The sequence below is a fragment of the Staurois parvus genome, unplaced genomic scaffold, assembly GCF_062004578.1.
Source record: "Staurois parvus isolate SC_StPar_1 unplaced genomic scaffold, SC_StPar_1.0 ptg000073l, whole genome shotgun sequence".
NCBI lineage: Eukaryota > Metazoa > Chordata > Amphibia > Anura > Ranidae > Staurois > Staurois parvus.
This window is the reverse complement of record NW_028317869.1, coordinates 170,647-196,286: the sequence shown is the minus strand read 5'-3', so window position 1 is coordinate 196,286 and position 25,640 is coordinate 170,647. Positions and strand designations below refer to the sequence as shown.

At 46.7% G+C, this 25,640-nt stretch overlaps 2 protein-coding genes across 2 annotated transcripts; both read right to left on the bottom strand.

The window, feature by feature from the left end:
- Positions 1-4,866: 4,866 nt before the first annotated feature.
- LOC149469340 (uncharacterized) lies at positions 4,867-23,479 on the bottom strand. The gene is made up of 6 exons (XM_089669370.1): positions 23,470-23,479; positions 8,738-8,874; positions 8,528-8,651; positions 8,314-8,411; positions 8,024-8,234; positions 4,867-6,309 (listed from the first exon to the last, which is right to left on the bottom strand). The coding sequence occupies exons 1-6, from the start codon at positions 23,477-23,479 to the stop codon at positions 5,063-5,065; spliced, it is 1,827 nt and encodes a 608-aa protein (XP_089525496.1). The 3' UTR covers positions 4,867-5,062.
- Positions 23,480-24,103: 624 nt separating this feature from the next.
- Positions 24,104-25,640, bottom strand: LOC149469339 (uncharacterized). Its single transcript, XM_089669344.1, has one exon. It carries the CDS (start codon positions 25,583-25,585, stop codon positions 24,521-24,523), a length of 1,065 nt encoding a protein of 354 aa, XP_089525470.1. The 5' UTR covers positions 25,586-25,640; the 3' UTR covers positions 24,104-24,520.

Here is a 25,640-nt window from a genome sequence, read left to right as displayed (position 1 = left end):
CCTTTTTCATGGGCTTTTTTGAGTTTGGGCAAGGACACAGGGGCCTCATGATCCCCTATTGCCCGGGGGCCCCATGAGTTGTCAGTCTGCCCCTGGTTCCACCCAAAATACTTCAGCCTCATCACACTCTCCATCAACTAGGTCCTCTTTCACACTCGCTCTGAGATAACTTCTCACATAGAGAGAGACACCACCACCTTTCCTATTTCCTCCGTCTCTCCGAAAGAGAACCGAGCCAGGAATATGAATGGCCCAGTCATGTGAGGAATGAAGCCAAGATTCAGCAATACCAATTCAATCCTAGTTCTCTTCATGCACCAAACCTTCCAACTCACCGATTGTGCTGGGCACACTTCTGGCATTGGTGAACAAACACTTTCTCCGGCGCACCCGCACTCCATCCACTGCCATCCGCCACCACCCGGACCCCTGAGCTGCCGCCCTGAAGGGGTTTTGGACACTCCGTCCCTCCGGCGGAGCTCTGGTGGGTTGAGGCCTACTGCGGCCTACCACGGCACCCGAAGCCGCAGTTTTTCCTGCTGGCCGTGGCCGGAATCGCGGCCAGGATTGTGGACACGACGGGACACCTCCGCTCCATCCCTTGGACAGGGGAAGCTGCCATCCCCCCTACCGGTCCTGCCAACACCTAGAAGGGGTCCGGAGCTGCGACAAACCGGGACATAGCCACCCAGCCCAGCCGCCAGCACACTGCTAGCCACCAGGTACACTAACAGGGGCACCTACTACCCACCAGGGACTACAAACCACCACCAGGGACTACAGGCCACTATCCCACCAGGGATCGCAAGCCCACCACCCCACCAGGGATCGCAAGCCCACCACCCCACTAGGGATCACAAGCCCACCATCCTGCCAGGGATTGCAAGCCCACCATCCTGCCAGGGATTGCAAACCCACCATCCCACCAGGGATTGCCAGCCACCATCCCGCCAGGGATCACCAGACGCCGTGCTCTACACCAACTCCAGATGTCGTGCCCTGCATCATCCCCAGACTCCGTGCCCTACAGTATCCCCAGCCGCCGGGCCCAACAGCACCACCACACGCCGTGCCCAACAGCACCTCCTGACGCCGGCCTACAACACCCATCAGACCACCGGGACCACAGCACCTCCAGACGCTGGCCTACAGCACCCAACTGACTGCCGTGTCTAGCCAGCTGAAGACCTAGCTGCCCACCACTCTCCCTTTCCTCCCACAGACGAACTCCTCCCCCACTGTGCAACTGACTCTCTGTACCTTTATGCCCCAATGTGATACCTCCCACCTCCATCTATCAACCAGCACTCTGCCCACCCTCCTAACATGCCACCTGCACTCCTTCTCCTCGTACTCTTCTCCTACATTCACAAAATCTCCTTTTATCCCCCTACTCCCCCAAAACAACTATACATCGGACCCTCACTACTACCATCTCCCCACTATGGCTCTCACCACCTCCTCCTGATACTCCACTCTCCCACCAACCCACGCACCTCCACTAACAGACCCACACGATCCTTCACATCCCGCTCCCATGCCACCTTTCTCACCCTCCATCTCCCCAAACCCCGGCCCCTCACCACCCCACTTACCCACTAAGCACCCTCCTACTCCCACTAACCGCCACAACCCCCTCAATCTTATATCTGTCCCCCTCCTTCCCGCATCCACCTCTCCACTCTTGGTTGCACTCCTGAACGCCCGATCGGTTTGCAACAAGCTCACCGCCATCCATGACCTCTTTATCTCCCGCTCCCTCAACCTCCTAGTGGTCACCGAAACCTGTATCCAGGCCACCGACTCCACCTCCCCTGCAGCACTCTCCTATGGAGGTCTCTTCTGGTACCACTCACCCAGACCGAGCGGTCGTAGAGGTGGTGGGGTTGGCATGCTCCTGTCACCGTTGAGCAACTTACTGGTCCTCCCAAACCCCCCCTCTCTATCCTTCTCCTCCTTCGAGGCCCACTGCATCCAACTCTTCTCCCCCACCCCTCTGAGGATTGCAGTGATCTATAGGTCCCCTGGTTCCATAGCCTGCTTCCTTGATGACTTTGCCATCTGGCTACCCTTCTTCCTCTCCTCTGAGCTACCCACCCTCATCCTTGGAGACTTCAATATCCCCATCAATGTCAACAACCTGGCCACCTCCCAACTCATCCACTTAACCTCCTCCTTTGAGCTCACACAGTGCACACAGTCCTCCACCCACACTGATGGGAACACCCTAGACCTCGTCTTCTCCCATTGCTGCACCACCTGCAACCTCTCAAACACCCCTTTCCCCCTCTCTGACCACAACCTCATTACGTTCTCCATCTCCCGGTCCTCTAACACCTCCCCCCCACACGTCAAACAATCACCAGCCGCAACCTCTGCAACCTGGACCCTGCCGCTCTCCACTCTGCAGCTGATCATCTCTACGACAGTATCCTTCCTCTGTCATGCCTGACCTGGCCACTACTGCGTATAACAACCTGCTATCAGCTGCCTTAGACTCGTTGGCACCCCCAACCACACGCAGCACCAGACCCCGACCGCTCCAACCCTGGCAGAATGACCACACAAAAAATCCTAAACAACGCAGTCGTGCACTGGAGCTCCTATGGCACAAAACTAGATCCCCCCAAGCTTTCTCCCTCTACAAATCCGCCTTTCTCACCTACACCTCCTTCCTCCACGCAGCCAAACAAGCCTACTTTGTAACCCTCATTAACACCCTCTCCTCCAATCCCCGCTGGCTCTTCTCCACCTTCAACTCCCTACTCTCTCCCCCCCACCCCCACCCAGTACCTCACTCACCGCCCACGAGATTGCTGAACACTTCCAGAATAAAATCGATGCAATCCGTAAGGACATCACCAATGCTCAACCCACCTCCCGACCTGGCCTACCCCCCCTACCATAGCCCAATCAACTCTCCCCTCCTCTGACCTCGCTACCGCCCTCCCACCCACCACACCAAACAACCTTCACAGCTTCACCTCCCCTACACTCAAATCCTTCAGCCCTGCTACTTTTGAGGCGGTCATTAAGGTCTTCTCAAAAGCCCGTCTCACCACTTGCCCCCTTGACCCTGTCCCCTCACAACTCCTCCGGTCACCCTCCTCCTCCATCCTGCGCTCCCGCACCAACATCTTCAATCTCTCCCTCTCTACTGGCACATTTCCTTCCCCCTAAAGCTCGCCCACATCACCCCCATACTCAAAAAACCCTCCCTGGACCCCAATGACCTGAACAACCTCAGACCCATCTCACTGCTGCCTTTCACTTCCAAACTCCTTGAGCGCTTAGTCTTCAATCGCCTAAGAGCCCACCTCACCGACGACAACATCCTCGATCCCCTACAATCCAGCTTTCGCCCCCAACATTCCACCGAAACTGCCCTAATCAAAATCACTAACGACCTGCTATCCGCCAAAGCTAATGGACACTACTCTGTCACCTACTCCTCGACCTCTCCGCGGCCTTTGACACAGTTGACCACCCCCTCCTCCTTAACAAATTACACTCTCTTGGCATCAGAGACTCCGCTCTCTCCTGGCTCTCCTATCTATCCCAATGATCCTTTAGCGTTACCTATAACGCTACCACCTCCCCCTCTCTGTTGGGGTCCCCCAAGGCTCTGTCCTTGGGCCCCTTCTCTTCTCCATCTACATCTCCTCCCTCGGCAAACTGATACACTCCCATGGCTTCAACTATCACCTCTATGCCCATGACACACAAATTTACCTCTCCAACCCTCACCTCACCCCTTCAGTCTCCGCCCGTATCACCCACCTACTGAACGACATATCAGACTGGATGTCGCTCCATTTCCTCAAACTGAACCTCTTCAAAACCGAACTCCTAATCTTCCCCCCAGCCCCCCCCCCGACCTCTCCATCACAACCAACAACGCTACCATCAGTCCCACCACGCAAGCCAAGGTCCTATGTGTCATCCTAGACTCTAACCTGTCCTTCCAACCCCATGTCCAATCGCTGGCAAACTCTTGCAGGCTCCACCTCCGCAACATCTCCAAGATACGTTCGTTCCTAACCCCAGACACTACTAAACTACTCCTTCACTCCCTTATTATCTCACACCTGGACTACTGCAACTCCCTCCTCACCGGCCTCCCTCATCACAGACTCTCTCCGCTTCAGTCTATCCTGAACTCAGCGGCCAGACTCATCCACCTCACCAACCGCTCCGCTTCCACCACCCCCCTCTGTCATTCCCTCCACTGGCTCCACCCCCCTCTGTCATTCCCTCCACTCAGTGTCCTCCACCCCCCTCTCTCATTCCCTCCTCTGGCTTGCCCAACGCATTAAATTGAAACAACTAACACTGACATACAAAGCCATTCATAACGCTGCCCCAAACTACCTCACTGACCTGATACCCAAATACCACCCAACCCGTAATCTCCACTCCTCACAAGACCTCCTACTCTCTATCTCCCTGGTCTCCACCTCCCATGCCCGACTGCAGGACTTCTCCAGAGCTTCCCCCATCCTCTGGAACTCACTTCCCCAATCCATAAGATTATCCCCTGCCCTTCTCACCTTTAGGTACACCCTAAACACCCATCTCTTCAGGGAAGCCTACCCCGCCCTCACCTAACAGCCGATCCCCTCCACTCCTCACTCCATTCCATCCCCCACAGCCATCTCCTCCTGTACCTCTACCCCCTCCCTCCTAGATTGTAAGCTCAAAAGGGCAGGGCCCTCTAACCCCTCGTGTATTGTTTTGCTACTGTATTGTCTCATGTATTGTCCCACACAATATTGTACAGCGTTGAGCAAACCCTTTGGCGTTATAAAAATACTCTATAATAATAATTGACACCTTGTTCATTCACTGACACCTTGTTCAAACGGATTTTGTGTATTTTTTATTTTCATACAAATGGTACCAATTCCACTGGTTGTAACATGGGAACCTTCTTATCTGCCATAGCCCTCCCCCATCTTTCCCCATTCCACCCCCCAATAAGTACTGATCCCTGTCTGATCTGTCTACCCCATTATAATCCCTGATGTACAAGAAGACAGGACTTCAGGGAGGAACATTTCCCTCACTCAGGACAAGAAAGTGGCTTCTCCCCCGTGTGAGATCTCTGATGTGTGTAAAGATTGGACTTCTGTGAAAAACATTTCCCGCACTCAGGACAAGAATACGGCTTCTCTCCCGTGTGACATCTCTGATGTCTGTAAAGATTGGACTTATCTGAAAAACATTTTTCACACTCAGGACAGGAATATGGCTTTTCCCCCGTGTGACATCTCTGATGTGTGTTAAGACTGGACTTCACTGAAAAACATTTCCCGCACTCAGGACAAGAATGCAGCTTCTTTCCCATGTGAGATCTCTGATGTGTGTAAAGACTGGACTTATCTGAAAAACACTTTCCACACTCAGGACAGGAATACGGCTTCTCCACCATGTGAGATCTTTGATGAGTGTAAAGAAGGGACTTCACTGAAAAACATTTCCCGCACTCAGGACAGGAATATGGCTTCTCCCCCGTGTGAGATCTCTGATGTGTGTAAAGATGTGACATTTGTGAAAAACATTTCCCACACTCAGGACAGGAAAATGGCTTCTCCCCTGTGTGACATCTCTGATGTTTGTGAAAAGTGGACTTATCTGAAAAACATTTTCCACACTCAGGACAGGAATACGGCTTCTCACCTGTGTGGGATCTTTGATGTACGTAAAGACTGGTCTTCACTGAAAAACTTTTCCTGCACTCAGGGCAGGAATACGGCTTCTCACCTGTGTGAGATCTTTGATGTGTGTAAAGATGGTACTTCTGTGAGAAACATTTCCCACACTCTGGACAGGAATATGGCTTCTCCCCTGTGTGAGATCTCTGATGTTTATGAAGATTGGAAATGTCTGAAAAACATTTCCCACACTCAGGACAGGAATACGGCTTTTCCCCCGTGTGAGATCTTTGATGTCTGTAAATATCGGACTTCCTTGAAAAACATTTCCCGCACTCAGGACAGGAATACGGCTTTTCCCCCGTGTGAGATCTTTGATGTCTGTAAAGATCATACTTCACTGCAAAACATTTCCCGCACTCAGTACAGGAGAACCTCTTCCCTGTTGGAATGCCGGGCCGGTCCCGCACAGTCTGAGGTTCCTCAGGATACGAGGAATCCGATGGTCCATCTACACTGGGTGGTGCCGGATGGACATTGGAGGGAGCCGGGTTTTCTCCTGGACTATACTGTGTGATGTCCTCATCTTCTACTTTCCAGTCTGGAGACAAAGTGAGACAATCCTCGGAGGTTTTCCTCATCTCCCGGCCATGGACTAAAATACAAAGACAAAGAGGATTACTAGACAGGAGCTGATTGGTTCCCCCAAACCAGGACTCCGCCCACATCAGGCAGCTTGGTCTCTGAGGAGCTTACAATTCCACCCTCAAGGGAACTAGGAAATGGCTCCTCTGATCTCCTACCAGGTCATTGCTTTATTCATGGACCTTAGTCAGAGAGTGAGGAAACAACCAGAACTGTCTTTTATAGGAGGGACAGTGATGAGGGGATTATAGGACGAGGGTCCCCACCCCCTCTATCACTCATCGCCATCTTCCCAACACAAGAAGTACTGCACTTCCTTATTTAGTCCATGATTTAGTCATGAAGAACAGCGGGGCTGAGCCCCACCAGAGGTCAGAGAGTGAGGATGGGGGGAGAACAACCAAGATGAAGACTGGACTGATCCTGAAGACCACCATCATTGGGGTATTGACTCCTCCCTCATTATCACTTTCTGTTTAAGGGTCCAAAGTTGGAGGATGTTATCACATTATTATCACCATGTAAAAGTCTGTGCTCCAATCACATCATCCGATATAAAATGTCCAGCTGGGAGGAAATGGGGGGAACAAAAGAGAATCCATATTATGTGTATATATAGCAGAGGGGGGAGGGGGAGAGCAGAAGTCAGGAGTATGTAATGTACAACATAGAGTATATAGTGCAGGGGTCAGGAGTATGTAATGTACAACATAGTGTATATAGTGCAGGGGTCAGGAGTATGTAATGTACAACATAGAGTATATAGTGCAGGGGTCAGGAGTATGTAATGTACAACATACAGTATATAGTGCAGGGGTCAGGAGTATGTAATGTACAACATACAGTATATAGTGCAGGGGTCAGGAGTATGGAATGTACAACACAGAGTATATAGTGCAGGTGTCAGGAGTATGTAATGTACAACACAGAGTATATAGTGCAGGGGTCAGGGTTCATAATATTGGTATTCAGTAATCAGTGGAAGATTAAATGTTTACTGTAGACAAGTTGCACAGATCCCACACCGCTGCCTCCCATCTCCTGAGACTGCACTCAGTGACTTGGGTCTGAGACACTACAGACATATCCCTCCACCCGGCACAGCCAGCAGACCACAGAGCAAGTAATTGTTCTTTCAGAGATCTTACTAGACCCGGGCATGGGGGAGAAGATCCAAATCAAACACCCCAGGGGCCTTAGTCTAGTAACACCTATGGTGAAAGTGAACATTTTGCTGCCAGCTGAACCCCAGAACCTCCATAAATCCAGTCTAGATACATAAATTGTGTCTGCAGCACAGAGAAGGAAGATTATCCGAGAGAAATCCAGGAATACAGGACGGGGAACACAGCTCAGGAAAGTGACCAGGGGATTACAGGCTGATATCACCCAGTCCCCGCCCTACTCTGGACCAATCAGTGAGCAGTATGGGTGGAGGAATGGATTTAGTGTTCATGACCCACCTGTGCTGATCTCTGTAGGAGTGTCCTCCTCTATAAATGTCCCCGTTATTCCATCCTCCTCCATAGACTGCTGATCATCCCTCACATACGCCTCTTCTTCTTCTGCTTTCACCTCAAATTCTATATCGATTGGATCTCCACTCTAAATCAAGGAAATGAGAGAAAATATCATCTGTAAAATGTAAGATTTATGATTGTGACATCACACACAAAATCCACACTTTGTCTTTATCAGTCCATGTTCTAGATGCTCCATCCCACCAACCTTGTAGTGATGAGGGATGGTGTGACCTTCCTGTGTGGAATCCCGGGAATACAGAGGACGGGGACATCTCTCTGGTGGGTTCCTGGTATTAGGTGGCTCCATCATCTCCTTGTGTCCTTCTGAAAACTCCTCCATCACTCCATACTCCTCATCCTCCTCTTTATACTCTTCTTTAACATCAATATTCTCATCCCCGAGGATTCCACTCTGAAAGATATAATAAAACATTCATTGTAACAAACATGCTGTGTATAAATCACAACTACCAATAATTGTCATCATCTACCTGATGATGGTGAGGGATGGTGTGACCTTCCTGTGTGGAATCCCGGGAATACAGAGGACGGGGACATCTCTCTGGTGGGTTCCCATGACTGGATCCATCTGTAGGAAACACACACACTGACTGAATCCATTGTTTCTATGTGTTTATCAGATGATGGGGGATCTAGGTGGATCCTCCGTACTGCTCTCTCCTTTACAATAAAGTCTCCTCTTACCCGGTGATGTGAGGGGCGGCTGATTGTCCATCATGACGTCCTTGTAGAGATCCTTGTGTCCTTCTAAATACTCCCACTCCTCCATGGAGAAATAGACAGTGACACCCTGACACCTTATAGGAACCTGACACACACAATGATACAGTCACCATCCAGACACATCCCTTGTCTGTTACTGGAGAATGTCCCAGAATTCCCGGCACCGCTCACCTCTCCTGTCAGCAGCTCAGTGATCTCTCTGGTGACTTCTAGAATCTTCTTCTTCTTTCTCTCTTCTATCAGGGAGGGAGGTGGAGGCAATGTGATGTCATATGATCTCCAGACTTCACAGGAGGAAAACTCTACATCTGAACACAAATAGTCACATCAAATGATATTCCCAGAATCCTCCTCACCTCTCCGGTCAGGTCTGTGTTTCAGTGAAGCCCCACTTCAGGCTGAGGTATAAGGAATTCTGACATCATTACATAAAATGAAGGATCAACAGTTCTGCTTTGCTTGTGAGGATGTAAAGGGTCCGCCCACACCCTAAGAGTACTGGATAAAAGAAAAAAGAGCTGGATAGAGGGACATTGGGAGGAGGAGCTGTGAGGTCAGTGTGATGTCATAGGATTCTCTGACTCTGGATGGAGGAACATTGGGAGGAGGAGCTGTGAGGTCAGTGTGATGTCATAGGATTCTCTGACTCTGGATGGAGGGACATTGGGAGGAGGAGCTGTGAGGTCAGTGTGATGTCATAGGATTCTCTGACTCTGGATGGAGGGACATTGGGAGGAGGAGCTGTGAGGTCAGTGTGATGTCATAGGATTCTCTGACTCCGGATGGAGGGACATTGGGAGGAGGAGCTGTGAGGTCAGTGTGATGTCATAGGATTCTCTGACTCCGGATGGAGGGACATTGGGAGGAGGAGCTGTGAGGTCAGTGCGATGTCATAGGATTCTCTGACTCTGGATGGAGGGACATTGGGAGGAGGAGTTGTGAGGTCAGTGTGATGTCATAGGACATATAGACTCTGGATGGAGGGACATTTAGATGGGGAGATTTGAGGGGTCCTCTATATGAGACTCCCATGCAAACCAAATCCTAGTTCCTGGGTGCGTCCTACCTCTCCTAAACTGAAGAGTGAACTTTGACCTTTACCATCCAGAAATCTGTCCGGAATCTGTGGAAGTAAGCTGTCATGTGATCAGGTGACGTGCGGAGGAACGGAGTGTAAATAGCAGACAATTGTCTCCAGAGCCCCTAATGGTGGGGATGGATTTGGCGGCGTGCTGGTGCCAAGTTTCCTCCCCCCAGGGTCACTGCAGGTGTGGAGAAAAGCTGTGTAAGAGGATATGGAGGAGAGATGAGGAGGAGATCCAGGAATCAGGAGAAAGGTCAGGGCAAGCAACAGACGAGCGCATCCAAGAGACCAAGCCGGGGTCACTACACAGAAAATCAATCCAAGGAAACAACAGGCAGGACGAGGAATAGCAAGAAGGAGCTGAGAGACAAATGAGAATATTGCTCAGCCAATGGGAGATGATCTCAGCATGACTTCCATCATGAAGGAGATGAGGGGGAGGGGAGGAAGTCACTGAAGGTGACCATAGATCCATGGAAATTCAGCTGGTTCAGCAGGGATCGCTCACATTTCCATCCATGTGTGGCCACTGCCGGATAAAAGCCACTCCCCCAGCAGCTGCAGCCAATAGCTTCAGTGCTGATCTGTGTATTCTGAGAGAGGAGGAGTCCCCCCATTGTCAGAATACAAGAGTGCAGCGGGGAGGATTCCCCCATCCACCTCCAATGTGTGGATGGGGGAATCACTTCTATTTCCTTCCATGACCTTTTTGTCTCCGGCTCCCTTAACCTACTAGCAATTACAGAAACCTGGCTCCAAGCAGCAGATTCTTCTTCCCCCACAGCACTTCCCTATGGAGGCCTCCTCTGGACCCACTCACCCAGACCCAGTGGTCAGAAAGGTGGTGGGGTTGGTTTGCTTCTATCCCCACTGAGCACCTTTCAAGTCCTCCCTAACCCTCCCTCTCTATCCTTCTCTTCTTCCCAGACTCACTGCATCCGGCTGTTTTCTCCCATTTCTCTGAGGATTGCAGTGATCTATCGGCCTCCTGGACCCGTGTCCCGCTTTCTTGATGATTTCTCCGCCTGGCTACCCTACTTTCTCTTCTCTGAGCTACAAACTATCATTCTCAGAGATTTTACCATCCCTATTAATGTCAACAACCCGGCTACATCCCAACTCTTCAACATAACCTCATCTTTTGCATTAGCACAATGTATACCGTCCTCCGCTCACTCTGATGGGAATACATTACACCTTGTTTTCTCCCATCTTTGCACTCCCTACAACCTCACAAACACCCCCTTTCCTCTCTCTGATCACAATCTCATCACCTTCACAGTCTCCTCGTCTTCAAACACCTATCCCTCCAAGCAGCCAACAATTACCCGCAGAAACCTTCACAACTTGAACCCGGCTCCTTTCCACTCTGCAACTGACCAACTCTATGACAGAATCTCTCCCCTGTCCTGCCCTGACCTGGCCACTGCTGTCTACAACAGTTCACTGTCACCCACACTGGACTCACTTGCTCCTCTAACAACACGAAGCATCAGGCCCCGACCATTACATCCGTGGCAGACTGACCACACCAGAAATTTTAACTGACATAGTCGTGCGCTGGAGCGATTGTGGCGTAAAACCAAACCTCAACAAGCATTCACCCGATAAAAATCTGCTTTCTTCACATACAATTCCTCCCTTCATGCTGCCAAACAAGACGACTTTGTCACTCTCATTAATACCTTGTCATCCAGTCCTCGTCGTCTCTTCTCTACTTTTAACTCTCTACTTTCTCCACCCCCACCCAGTACCTCACTCACTGCTCACGAGATTGCAAATAATTTCAAAAACAAGATTGATGCAATTCGTAGGGGCCTCTCCCTGCACAGACATCCGTCCCACTTAGCATACCTTATACTAAACCTCGCTCAACACTTTCCTCTTTTTGAATTCGCTACTACTGAAGAGGTCACTAAGGTTTTCTCAGAAGACTGTCTCACCACCTGCCCCCTGGATCCTGTCCCCTCACAACTACTACGGTCACCCTCTTCTTCCATCCTATGCTCCCTCACTCACATCTTCAACCTCTCCCTCTCTACTGGTGCTTTCCCCTCCCCTCTAAAGCACATCACTCCCATACTTAAGCCCTCCCTGGACCCCACCAACCTGAACAACTTAACACCCATCTCCCTGCTGCCATTTACCTCTAAACTCCTAGAACGCTTAGTCTACAATCGCCTGAGCTCCCACCTCACCGACAACAACCTTCTTCACCCTTTACAGTCTGGCTTTCGCTCACTACACTCCACTGAAACTGCTCTACTAAACCTCACTAATGATCTACTAACTGCTAAAACCAATGGCCAATACTCCATACTCATGCCAACCAATGGCCACTACACCGTACTCATCCCAACCAATGGTCACTACTCCATACTAATCCCAACCAATGGTCACTACTGCATACTCCTCCCAACCAATGGCCACTACTCCGTACTCTTCCCAACCAATGGCCACTACTCCGTACTCTTCCCAACCGATGGCCACTACTCCGTACTCTTCCCAACCGATGGCCACTACTCCGTACTCATCCCAACCAATGGCCACTACTCCATACTCATCCCAACCAATGGCCACTACTCCATACTCATCCCAACCAATGGCCACTACTCCGTACTCATCCCAACCAATGGCCACTACTCCGTACTCATCCCAACCAATGGCCACTACTCCGTACTCTTACTACTTGACCTCTCTGTGGCTTTTGATACTGTTGACCATCCCCTCCTCAAAAAACTCCACTCTCTTGGCCTCCGAGACTCTGCTCTCTCCTGGTTCTCCTCCTACCTATCGCAGCCCTCCTTCAGCGTTACCTATAATGCTGCCTCCTCCTCTTCACTCCCTCTCTCTGTAGGGGTCCCTCAAGGTTCTGTTCTTGGACCCCTTCTATTCTCCATCTACACCTCCCTTGGTCACTTGATATACTCCCATGGCTTTAAGTACCATCTCTATGCTGATGACACACAAATCTATCTTTTTACTCCTCACCTCACCCTTCAGTCTCCTCCTCACCTCACCCCTTCAGTCTCCTCTCACATTACTAACCTACTAAGTGACATATCGGCATGGATGTCACTCCACTTCCTCAAACTCAATCTTTCCAAAACTGAGCTTAGTATTCCCTCCAGCTTGTGCCCCCCCCGACTTCTCCATCAAGATCAATAACACGACCATCAGTCCCTCCCCTCATGCCAGGGTACTAGGTGTAATCCTAGACTCCCATCTGTCTTTTCAGTCCCAAATCCAATCGCTGTCCAAATCTTGTAGACTTCACCTCCACAACATCTCCAAGATACGCCCGTTCCTAACCTCGGAAACCACTAAGCAACTTATTCCCTCCCTTGTTATATCTCACCTTGACTATTATAACTCCCTTCTTATTGGCTGACCTCATCACAGGCCTTCCTCTCTTCAGTCTATCATGAATGCTGCCGCCAGACTCATCCATCTTACTAACAGTTCTGTATCTGTCATCCCTCTCTACCAATCCCTCCACTGGCCTCCACCCCTCTCTGCCAATCCATCCACTGGCCTCCACTCAGTGTCCTCCATTCCTCTCTGCCAATCCCTCCACTGGCCTCCACTCAGTGTCCTCCACCCCTCTCTGCCAATCCCTCCACTGGCCTCCACTTAGTGTCCTCCATCCCTCTCTGCCAATCCCTCCACTGGCCTCCACTCAGTTTCCTCCACCCCCCTCTGCCAATCCCTCCACTGGCCTCCACTCAGTGTCCTCCACCCCTCTCTGCCAATCCCTCCACTGGCCTCCATTCTGTGTCCTCCACCCCTCTCTGCCAATCCCTCCACTGACCTCCATTCAGTGTCCTCCACCCCTCTCTGCCAATCCCTTCACTGGCTTCCCATTGCCCAAAGGATAAAATTCAAAACATTAACAATAACATATAAAGCCATTTATAACTCTGCCCCAAATTACATCACCGATCTTGTATCTAAATATCACCCAAACCGTACTCTTCGCTCCTCGCAAGACCTCCTGCTCTCTAGCTCCCTTGTCTCCTCCCATGCTCATCTCCAGGACTTCTCCCATCCTCTGGAACTCTCTACCCCAATTTATCAGACTATCACCTACTCTGCTCACTTTAGGTGATCTCTGAAAATATATCTCTTCAGGGAAGCCTATCCTGCCCTCAGCTAATACTGGAATCTTCTACTCTTCCAACCAGTCCATCCCCCACAGTTACTACCTTTTGAACCACTAGTCTCTCCCTCCTAGATTGTAAGCTCCCAGGATCAGGGCCCTCCTATCCCTCTTGTATTGAACTGTATTGTTGCTGTATTGTCTCCCGTTATATTGTAAAGTGCTGAGCAAACTGTTGGTGCCATAAATCCTGATAATAATTTTTTTCTCTCATCCTGCTGGCTGGACGATAAAACTGAACCATGTAGGCCAGCTTTGGGAGCAAGATATATTATCATCAACTCCTCCCCCTGAAGGGGTTAATCTGGGTTCCCACACTATATATGTGTGTATCATCATCTGCTGGAGATAAAAGACATAACAGTGACTATGGAGGAAGAGGACGGACGTGACTATGGAGGAAGAGGACGGACGTGACTATGGAGGAAGAGGACGGACGTGACTATGGAGGAAGAGGACAGATGTGACTTTGAAGGAAGAGGATGGACATGATGAGGGGTTACTGTGTGTAAATAGGAAATAACATCCTATTACCTCCTCTGCTGCTACTTCCACCAATGTCTCTTTTTCTTTGTGCCACATGGAACTTTGTCTTTATTCCAGGTCACTTCCTGTCTGTACCTGACATCACTTCCTGTCTGTACCTGACATCACTTCCTATCTGTCTTCCATAGAGACTTCCTGACTGGGTAGAAGTGAGATCACCACCTTGTGGAGTTTAGAGGAACTGCAGCCCCGAGAAGCGTCTGGTAGTGTAAATCTCATTTGTTGCCACAAGTTTTTGAAAATTGAAGAAAAAAACAAAAACATTTTTTCTTTTCTTTTTTTATATTTCAAAACCTTGTGAGAAAAAATGAGATCTGCAAAATACTCACCATGCCTCTTTTTAAATTCCTTGGGGTGTCTACTTTCCAGAAAGGGGTCATTTGGAGGGGGGGGTGCTATCCTGGCATGTCAGGGCCTCCGAAACTGTGATAGGTATTGAGGAAGTGTAATGAGGAAGTTACACACCTTCAGGCTTTCAAAGTGGTCACTGGAAAAAAGACTCCCGTATGTGGCTAGGCTCCCAAAAAGTCTCACACGTGTGGTATCCCCATACTCGGTAGAAGTAGCAGAATGTATTTTGGGGTGTAATTTCACATATACCCATGGCTTGTGTGACAAATATCATTTAAATGACAACTTTGTATAAAAAAACTTTTTGTCAATTTCCAGAAACTTGTGGAAATAAAATAAATCTTCCATGGACTCAATATGCCTCTCAGCAGATAGCTTAGGGTGTCTACTTTCCGAAAAGGTGTCATTTGGGGGTGTTTGTACTATCCTGGTATTTTAGCACCTCAAGAAATGCGATGAGCAGTCAGAAAGTAAAAGCTGTGTAAATTCCAGTATCTATCCCATAGTTTGTAGACGCTATAACCTTCACACAAAGCAATCAATATACACTTACTGGGATTTTTTTTAACCAAGAACATGGAGCAGAATACATTTTGGCCTAAATTTTTGAAGCAATTTTAGTTTTTTTAGATATTGTTTATGACAGAAACAAGAAAATATTGTTTTTTTCCAAAAAACATTTTTTTCTCAAAATTTTTTTTGTTTATAGCGTTAAAAATAAAAAGTGCAAGGTGATCAAATATCACTAAAAGAAAGCTCTATTTGTGTGAAAAAAGGACATAAATTTATTTATGTACCGTATTGCATGACCGGGCAATTGTCATTTAAACTAGCGCAGCGCTATATAGCAGAAAAATGGTGTAAATTCCATTATCTATCCCATAGTTTGTAAACACTATAACTATCACACAAAGCAATCAATATACACTTATTGGAATTTTTTCACCAAAAACATGGAGCAAAATACATTTTGGCCTCAATTTATAACTAACTTTGAGTTTCCTATATATTTTTTATAGCTGAAAGTAAAAAATATAGTTTTTCTTCAAAAGTTTGGTCTTTTGTTTATAGCACAAAAAATAAAAAGTGCACAGGTGATCAAATACCACCGAAAGAAAGCTCTATTTGTGTGAAAAAAAGGACGTAAATTTAGTTTGGGTGCAGCATTGCATGACCGCGCAATTATCAGTTGAATTAGTGCAGCGCTGAGTAGCAAAAGAAGGCGTGGTCATTAAGGCGGGTAAATCCTCTGGAGGGCAAGTGGTTAATGATATACAAACATATTTTGCTGTCTTCTATTGACCAAACACAAGATGGCGCTGATGAATCGTTTTGATTCCTCTTTGATATTGGTATTCTATTGAGCCAATCATTAGAGATATGTGTCATTTTGTCTTATAAGATGTTGCCAATATAATGAACCAATGAGAACAGAGGCGGCTCTTTAGGAGCTCGCTTAATCCACTGCTGATCACACCGTTGGACGAAATCGTGTGACGAAACGCTTTAGGGTGTGATCCAGCAGTGACATCATCATGCACGCTGTATCATGTGTCCGGACCATGTGACCACAACCTTGTCATCTGTTGAAGGCTGGTGAGACGCCACTGTGTGTGTAGGAAGCGGTGTACTAAGCGCTGCAGGCTGAATGATTTTAATATACAAGGCTTTGCTGTACTGACATAATGTGAGTGCGGTTATTATGGGGTATTCTGTTGGAATACATTTTCTGACACGGTATTACACTATGGAGAGTGTTTTTTACTTTGTTCACATGTGACCTATGGAGCTCATTGGGGTCGTCTGCTGATTACAAATGATATGCTGCGGAGTTTATCATACCTGCTGAGTATATAAAGATATGCTGGTTGTTCCCCAGTCTCTGGTGAGTTTGCACTTTGATGGGGTGCTGAGCGCTGGATCATCCACTGGTGAAGGAAGTTTATAGGATCCCAGAACTTCATTGATTGAAGATCAGATATGCTCTATATGGACTTTATTTCATGGACTTTATTTAGGATCCAATATTTATTGTTTTTGCACACATTATTATATTTGGTGGTTGGATTACTATTATTAGTATTATTTTTATTAATTTCAGTTGTTTTGTGGTGAGCGCTATTATTGTGCTTATATATTTAATTTCACAAATTTGATATATTTTGGGCTATTGTATAATAGCAGCTCCTATTCAATCAACTATTTCCCAGGACTACATTCTTAAGGCGCGATGATGTAGACTTTGGAATATATTGATCTGCTATTGATATAATTCACTGGGGTTTACATTTATTATTTAAATTACAACCACTTGCAGAATTGAGTGATAATGATTCGTGGGGGAAATTCATCATCAGACACTGAAAACGATTCTGCGACTGAACTCAGCGATGTGCAAATTTGGCGCTATATTTCAAATTTCAGTGTTTTTGGTTTGATTACATTATTGAATTACATTTATTATTATATTTGATTTTGTGTCTCAAATTTTAACATACCCGGGATGTTTACTAGACTCTTGTTCGGACAGATTTCAGTGAGTTATTCCTAAAACTTACAGGCCTACAATAAAAAAACAACATATTTCCATTGAAAAAAATGTACCGCTTTGAGCACAGAAATACTGACATAATCAGACCACTAGGGGGGTTAAGCAGTTGCTCCCAGAGGTAGCTAATCTCTGGCCAGTGATTGGGGTGACAGGTACCCCCCCGTCACCGTTGCTGCTTTTCACTACTTGTCAGAACAAACTTTTAATGTTTTCCCTGTTCTGACTATATTCCTTCAAACAGCCTGGGGATCTCCCGAACTTGCCAATAGTTCAATCCCCGTGGACCTTTCTGAAGTATTCTGACAGATTTTTTCCTAAATTGCTCCTATTATCCCAAGAAGGATTAGAGCAAACTTGAATAATCAGAATGTGAGTGCTTGGAGTCCAGCAGGCGGGTAATTGAGATACAGCTACTTGCAGTGTCAGGAATGGACTTGCCAATAATGGTGGGACTCACCTGCCTTGTGGGCTGCAGTACCAGGGCTGGCCAGTGGGTGCTCTCAGCAATCAGAGACTCACCCCTGCAATCAGCCAAACACCTGAAGCTGATTGCAGGGGTTGTATTTAAGGAATGGCCAGACTCACAGTCAAGGCCGTGGTGTGTGTTTTCCATGGGCCCCTGTATCTTATATCCTGTATTCTTGTTCCTGTCTGACTTGTTGCCGAGCCTGCCTGATCCTGACCTCTGCGGACTTCTCCTGCTTGATCCCTGCCTTGTGACCCTGACCATTCTCTGCCTGACCCTCTGTACAACACTGCCTGAGAGTAACTGAACCCAGCTTGTGACCCCGTCCACTCTCCCACCTGTTCCTGGTACTCCGTTTGCTACTGACCCGGCCTGCCTGATGACTCTTGCATTGTATGGATTGTTATCTGTGGGTGGTTTGGTTTGGTTTGCTTGCACTGTGTTTATGTTTTAGTATTGCACTGCGTTTTGTATTGTTAGTCTTAATAAATTATATTGTTTATACCATATCTGAAGCCTGCATTTCCCTGTGTCAGTCCACACACCTCTGGTCATACCCTGATTCCTGACATGCAGTATGGGGTGTAGTAGTTACAATATAGCTGTTGTTCACAGATCTAACTACACGCTTACAATCCACAGTTAGTAGATTACAGAGGACAGATCCATACATAACAAGATCATTCTGTGTGATTTAGGCCCACAAGTGCATTTCAATCGCAAAGATTGGGAAGCGTCTTGACCTAATCTCATTGGAGGGTCAACTGGACCTGCTTTTAGGCAGATTGGCACAGATCCTACGTTTTATTTCCCTGCCTCCAAGAGTCCAGTCAGATCCCTTTCATCCACAATCACACACCGCTGCAATAGCTGCACCCAGCAGTTAGGATGTTTCCTCATTCACTCTCACTACAATTTTATGTCAGTTATCCTGTTCATAATCATCTCATCAAAGTGTTAGTAAAGACAAAAGGTAACAATGACATTGGACAAAGCTTACTAGTCTAGGTATCTCAGACAACATGGAAGATAGACATGAAAACGAAGAAAGATGTAAATAATTCTCTGTATTCCACACAAGAAGTAACATTTACCTAAACGTTCAGACTTCCTCCATTTGTTTCGGCGGTGTTGCTCCGGCACTTATTCACTTGGTTCTATCTAAGATTATAAATGTAATAAGTGATAATAACCTTTTGTCTATACAGGAATTCAGCCAATCCTCATCCAGATATTACCAATAGTGTTTATACCAAAGGATAACAACTGGGAAAATATAGAGATCTTATTTACTTACACAGAAAGAAGCTTGCTATGAATGGAATATAACAAAATATAATGCAGCCGGTATAACTGTAAAAGTAGTAATATTACAATGCAAATACAGAATGTTACCAATACAAAGAGACTACAGGAAAGAATGTCACCGATACAAAGAGACTACAGGAAAGAATGTCACCGATACAAAGAGACTACAGGAAAGAATGTCACCGATACAAAGAGACTACAGGAAAGAATGTCACCGATACAAAGAGACTACAGGAAAGAATGTTACCGATACAAAGAGACTACAGGAAAGAATGTCACCGATACAAAGAGACTACAGGAAAGAATGTCACCGATACAGAGAGACTACAGGAAAGAATGTGACCGATACAAAGAGACTACAGGAAAGAATGTCACCGATACAAAGAGACTACAGGAAAGAATGTCACCGATACAGAGAGACTACAGGAAAGAATGTGACCGATACAAAGAGACTACAGGAAAGAATGTCACCGATACAAAGAGACTACAGGAAAGAATGTCACCGATACAAAGAGACTACAGGAAAGAATGTCACCGATACAGAGAGACTACAGGAAAGAATGTCACCGATACAAAGAGACTACAGGAAAGAATGTCACCGATACAGAGAGACTACAGGAAAGAATGTCACCGATACAAAGAGACTACAGGAAAGAATGTCACGGATACAAAGAGACTACAGGAAAGAATGTCACCAATACAAAGACTACAGGAAAGAATGTCACCAATACAAAGAGACTACAGGAAAGAGTGTCACCGATACAGAGAGACTACAGGAAAGAACGTCACCGATACAAAGAGACTACAGGAAAGAACGTCACCGATACAAAGAGACTACAGGAAAGAACGTCACCGATACAAAGAGACTACAGGAAAGAACGTCACCGATACAAAGAGACTACAGGAAAGACTGTCACCGATACAAAGAGACTACAGGAAATAATGTCACCGATACAAAGAGACTACAGGAAAGAATGTCACCGATACAAAGAGACTACAGGAAAGAATGTCACCGATACAAAGAGACTACAGGAAAGAACGTCACCGATACAAAGAGACTACAGGAAAGAATGTTACAGGAAAGAAACATAGAATAATACATTACACAGACATCCTGATGACTGGGCTTCCAAAGAGGCAAGAGGGGCAAAGAGACAGAAATGTGAGCAATGGCATACTTTATACCCCCTCCCCCCTCCATTCCAGGCAGTCACACCCTTCAATAGGTTCCAGTTATTTGCTATTTCTCTTCAATGGGGGGCTCTGTGATTTGTCAAAGACATTGGCCAACTTTAGTTCATCAGATGGAATTTAGGATAGGCCAATGTCCAGCGAAGCATACCTCCTCTGAATTCAGTTCCCACAGGAGAATCTATGACAATACTCCCTAGGAGGTGTTAGAAATGACGCCTCCAGGGATTATTCAGCCAGATGGACCTACTGTCATAAACCTCTACAGGAAAACATCTAAGGGGGGTGCTGAGGTGATGCAACAGATGGGAAATAAGTTACAGGAATTGAGACCCCTATCAGAAGTTCACAATAATATTAAAAATTATTGTAGGTATAAAATATCTATCACAACATGTCTAGGAGATAGGTGGGGTGGGGGTTGTGGATTGTTTGGTGTTATGTGGTTGCATCCCATTGTTCTATTGTGTGTCTTGCTTGGGAGCAAACTATTATGGGAGGTATGTGTTTATGTATGGGCTTAGTGGAGGGTGTCTGCAGCAGCCCTCCTTACTGATGGGACTGTCTGCTGGTGTGAAGTTTGAATACCTGTGTGTCTCTTCTTACTAATTGTAGATTGCCCCACCCTGTGTCATTATGCAGGGAGGGGGGATTGTCCCCTGAGTGTATATATCTTGTATCTGTGTTCAAATAAAGTAGCCTACTTTCTGGCTTACTTCAAATCTGTGGTGTCTGTTGTCGGTGTTCGGATGGGGAAGCGGTATTCTCACAGAAGTACTCAGCGCAGACTGGGACGGTTCCATTACAATGCCCATTATGGACAAGAGCCCCCCATGCTCCTTTGTATACACAGAGCTGAAGAAGGGATTTCATACATTGTCCTTCTCTTTGTCCCCAGTCACCCCCTCTAGGTGGTTCTGTAAAGGGCCTACATGCTGGGACCGGACCTTTCTACTATTCATATATTGGAGGAATGTTTTGGGGTCGTCCTGATATCTTTCTGTCGTTTGTTTTCAGTTTTTGCTCCTTTATTTCCTTTTTGCATATTCTGTTCTATTCTTTGTAATGTGTAAACGATGATCGCGTTCCTTCATTGTTATATTTAATAAAAGCTCTTTTCTTATTATCTATCGCTTTTGTAACTTTGGCCGTAAGCCACATAGGTTGGATTTGTAGCCTTTTATACAGTCATGGCCGAAATTGTTGGCACCCTTGATATTTTTCCTGAAAATCAAGTATTTCACACAAAAAAGGTATTGCATTAACACATGTTTTGCTATACACATGTTTATTCCCTTTGTATGTATTGGAACAAATATAAAACAGAGGCAGAAAAGCAAATATGACATAATGTCACACAAAACCCCAAAAATGGGCTGGACAAAAGTATTGGCACCCTTAACTTAATATTTGGTTGCACACCCTTTGGAAAACATAACTGAAATCAGTCGCTTCCTATAACCATCAATAAGCTTCTGACACCTCTCACCCGGAATTTTGGACCACTCTTCCTTTGCAAACAGCTCCAGGTCTCTCTTATTGGAAGGACACCTTTTCCCAACAGCAATTTTAAGATCTCTCCACAGGTGTTCAATGGGATTTAGATCTGGGCTCATTGCTGGCCACTTCAGAACTCTCCAGCGCTTCTTTGCCATCCATTTCTGAGTGCTTTTTGACGTATGTTTGGGGTCATTGTCCTGCTGGAAGACCCAGGATCTTGGACGCAAACCCAGCTTTCTGACACTGGGCCCTACAGTGCGACCCAAAATCCTTTGGTAATCCTCAGATTTCATGATGCCTTGCACACAGTCAAGGCACCCAGTGCCAGAGGCAGCAAAACAACCCCAAAACATCATTGAACCTCCACCATATTTTACCGTAGGTACTGTGTTTTGTTCTTTGTAGGCCTCATTCCGTTTTCGGTAAACAGTAGAATGATGTGCTTTACCGAAAAGCTCTATCTTGGTCTCATCTGTCCACAAGACGTTTTCCCAGAAGGCTTTTGGCTTACTCAAGTACATTTTGGCAAACTGTAGTCTTGCTTTTTTATGTCTCTGTGTCAGCAGTGGGGTCCTCCTGGGTCTCCTGCCATAGCGTTTCATTTCATTTAAATGTCGACGGATAGTTCGCGCTGACACTGATGCTCCCTGAGCCTGCAGGACCTCTTGAATGTCTTTGGAACATGTTTGGGGCTGCTTATCCACCATCCGGACTATTCTGCGTTGCAATCTTTCATCAATTTTCCTCATCCGTCCACGACCAGGGAGATTAGCTACAGTGCCATGGGTTGCAAACTTCTTGATAATGTTGCGCACTGTGGACAAAGGCAAATCTAGTTCTCTGGAGATGGACTTGTAACCTTGAGATTGTTGATATTTTGCCACAATTTTGGTTCTCAGGTCCTCAGACAGTTCTCGTCTCCTCTTTCTGTTGTCCATGCTTAGTGTGGCACAGACAGACACACAATGCAAAGGTTAAGTGAACGTCTCTCCTTTTTATCTGCTTTCAGGTGTGATTTCTATATTGCCCACACCTGTTACTTGCCCCAGGTGAGTTTACAGGAGCATCACATGCTTGTAACATTCTTATTTATCCGCAGTTGTGAAAGGGTGCCAATACTTTTGTCCAGCCCATTTTTGGAGGTTTGTGTGACATTATGTCGAATTTGCTTTCTTTCCTCCCTTTTTTTGTTTTGTCCCAATACACACAAAGGGAATAAACATGTGTATAGCAAAACATGTGTTAATGCAATACGTTTCGTGAGAAATACATGATTTCCTGGAGAAATATCAAGGGTGCCAACAATTTCGGCCATGACTGTACTTGTTGCCCATTGGAATATATTTTGCAGTGTGGTCACATACAGTCTTTTTGAAGAACTCCCATTTCTGTGTTGTGTTCATCGATGCCAATATTCCCTCCCAGTCTAAGTCCTGGAGAGCAGCTCTCAGCCTTGGAAAATTAGCTCTCTTAAAATTGAGCATTTTTATGTTTCCCATATGTGCTTGCTGTTTACAGCTAACAATAAATGAAATCATGTTATGGTCACTGCTACCCAGATGTTCTTTTATATGGACATTCGTAATAAGCTCTGCATGGTTGGAGATGACCAGGTCCAGCAGAGCATCATTCCTACTTGGGGCCTCTATGAACTGGACCATAAAATTGTCCTGTATTACGTTTATATATTTTTGCCCTTTAACTGTTCCTGCAATCCCATTACTCCAATCACTTTCCGGGTAGTTACCATCCCCCATTATTATCACTGTCCCAACCCTTGCAGCCCTTTCCATCTGTGCGAGGAGCTGAGTCTCCACCTCCTCATTAACACTGGGAGACCTATAACAAACTCCAATGATGCCCTTTGTAGTACCGCCCCCCATGTGCAGTTCCACCCATAATACTTCAGCCTCATCACACTCTCCATCAACTAGGTCCTCTTTCACACTCGCTCTGAGATCACTTCTCACACAGAGACAGACACCACCACTTTTCCTATTTCCCCCGTCTCTCCGAAAGAGAACCTAGCCAGGAATATGAATGGCCCAGTCATGTGAGGAATGAAGCCAAGATTCAGCAACACCAATTCAATCCTAGTTCTCTTCATGCACCAAACCTTCCAACTCACCTATTGTGCTGGGCACACTTCTGGCATTGGTGAACAAACACTTTCATTCACTGACACTTTGTTCACACGGATTTTGTGTATTTTTTATTTTTATACAAATGGTACCAATTCCACTGGTTGTCTGTAACATGGGAACTTTTTAATCATCTGCCATAGCCCTCCCCCATCTTTCCCCATTCCACCCCCCAATAAGTACTGACCCCTGTCTAATCTGTGTACCCAGTTATAATTGAATTATCCCTCCCCCCTAGTTTATATAGTCCTCCAGACTTCCCATAAACCCCTCCCCCAGCACAGCAGACCCCCTTCCATGTAGGTGCAAACCATCTCTAGTATATAGGCTGCAACCCAATGAAAAGTCAGCCCAGTGCTCTAGGTCAGGACTCCATTTTTATTCTTCTCCTGCTATCAATGGCTGTCCCAGTCCCACACTTCATCCATGTCTTTGGGGGCCTCTGGTCTCCTTATGGACTGTTTCTTCCATGATGATCAGCCATGGAGTATATCTGAGGTGTATATCAGGGTGTGCTTCTTCCCCACATGAGAGCTGGGATGTCCAGCAACATTCATCTAGAAGACATTTCCCGCACTCAAGGCACTAATACACCTCCAGGGTTGTGTGGCACCCCTGATGTACAGGAAGACAGGACTTCAGTGAAGAACATTTCCTTCACTCAGGACAAGAAAGTGGCTTCTCTCCTGTGTGATAGCTCTGATGTCTGTAAAGATTGAACTTATCTGAAAAACATGTTCCACACTCAGAACAGGAATACGGCTTCTCCCCCGTGTGAGATCTCTGATGTCTGTAAAGACTGGACATTGTTGAAAAACATTTCCCACACTCAGGACACGAATATGGCTTCTCCCCTGTGTGAGATCTCTGATGTTTGTAAAGGCTGGACTTCACTGAAAAACATTTTCCGCACTCAGGACAGGAATACGGCTTCTCCCCCGTGTGACATCTCTGATGTGTGTAAAGATGGGACTTCACTGAAAAACATTTTCCACACTCAGGACACGAATATGGCTTCTCCCCGGTGTGAGATCTCTGATGTGTGTAAAGATGGGACTTCACTGAAAAACATTTTCCACACTCAGGACAGGAATACGGCTTTTCCCCCGTGTGATATCGCTGATGTGTGTGAAGACTGAACTTCCGTGAAAAACTTTTCCCACACTCAGGACAGAAATATGGCATCTCTCCCGTGTGAGATCTCTGATGTCTGTTAAGATGAGACATCTGTGAAAAACTTTTGCCACACTCAGAACAAGAATATGGCTTCTCTCCCGTGTGAGATCTCTGATGTTTGTAAAGATTGGACTTCACTGAAAAACATTTCCCGCACTCAGGACAGGAATACAGCTTCTCCCCTGTGTGAGATCTCTGATGTGAGGAAAGATTGGACTTCACTGAAAAACATTTCCCGCACTCAGGACAGGGATACGTCTTTTCCCCCGTGTGAGATCTTTTATGCACATTAAGTTTGGATTTATAGCAGAAACCCTTCCCACACTCAGTACAAGAAAATCTCTTCCCTGTTGGAAGGCCGGCCCGGTCCCGCACAGTCTGAGGTTCCTCAGGATACGAGGAATCCGATGGTCCATCTACACTGGGTGGTGCCGGATGGACATTGGAGGGAGACGGGTTTTCTCCTGGACTATACTGTGTGATGTCCTCATCTTCTACTTTCCAGTCTGGAGACAAAGTGAGACAATCCTCGGAGGTTTTCCTCATCTCCCGGCCATGGACTAAAATACAAAGACAAAGAGGATTACTAGAAAGGAGCTGA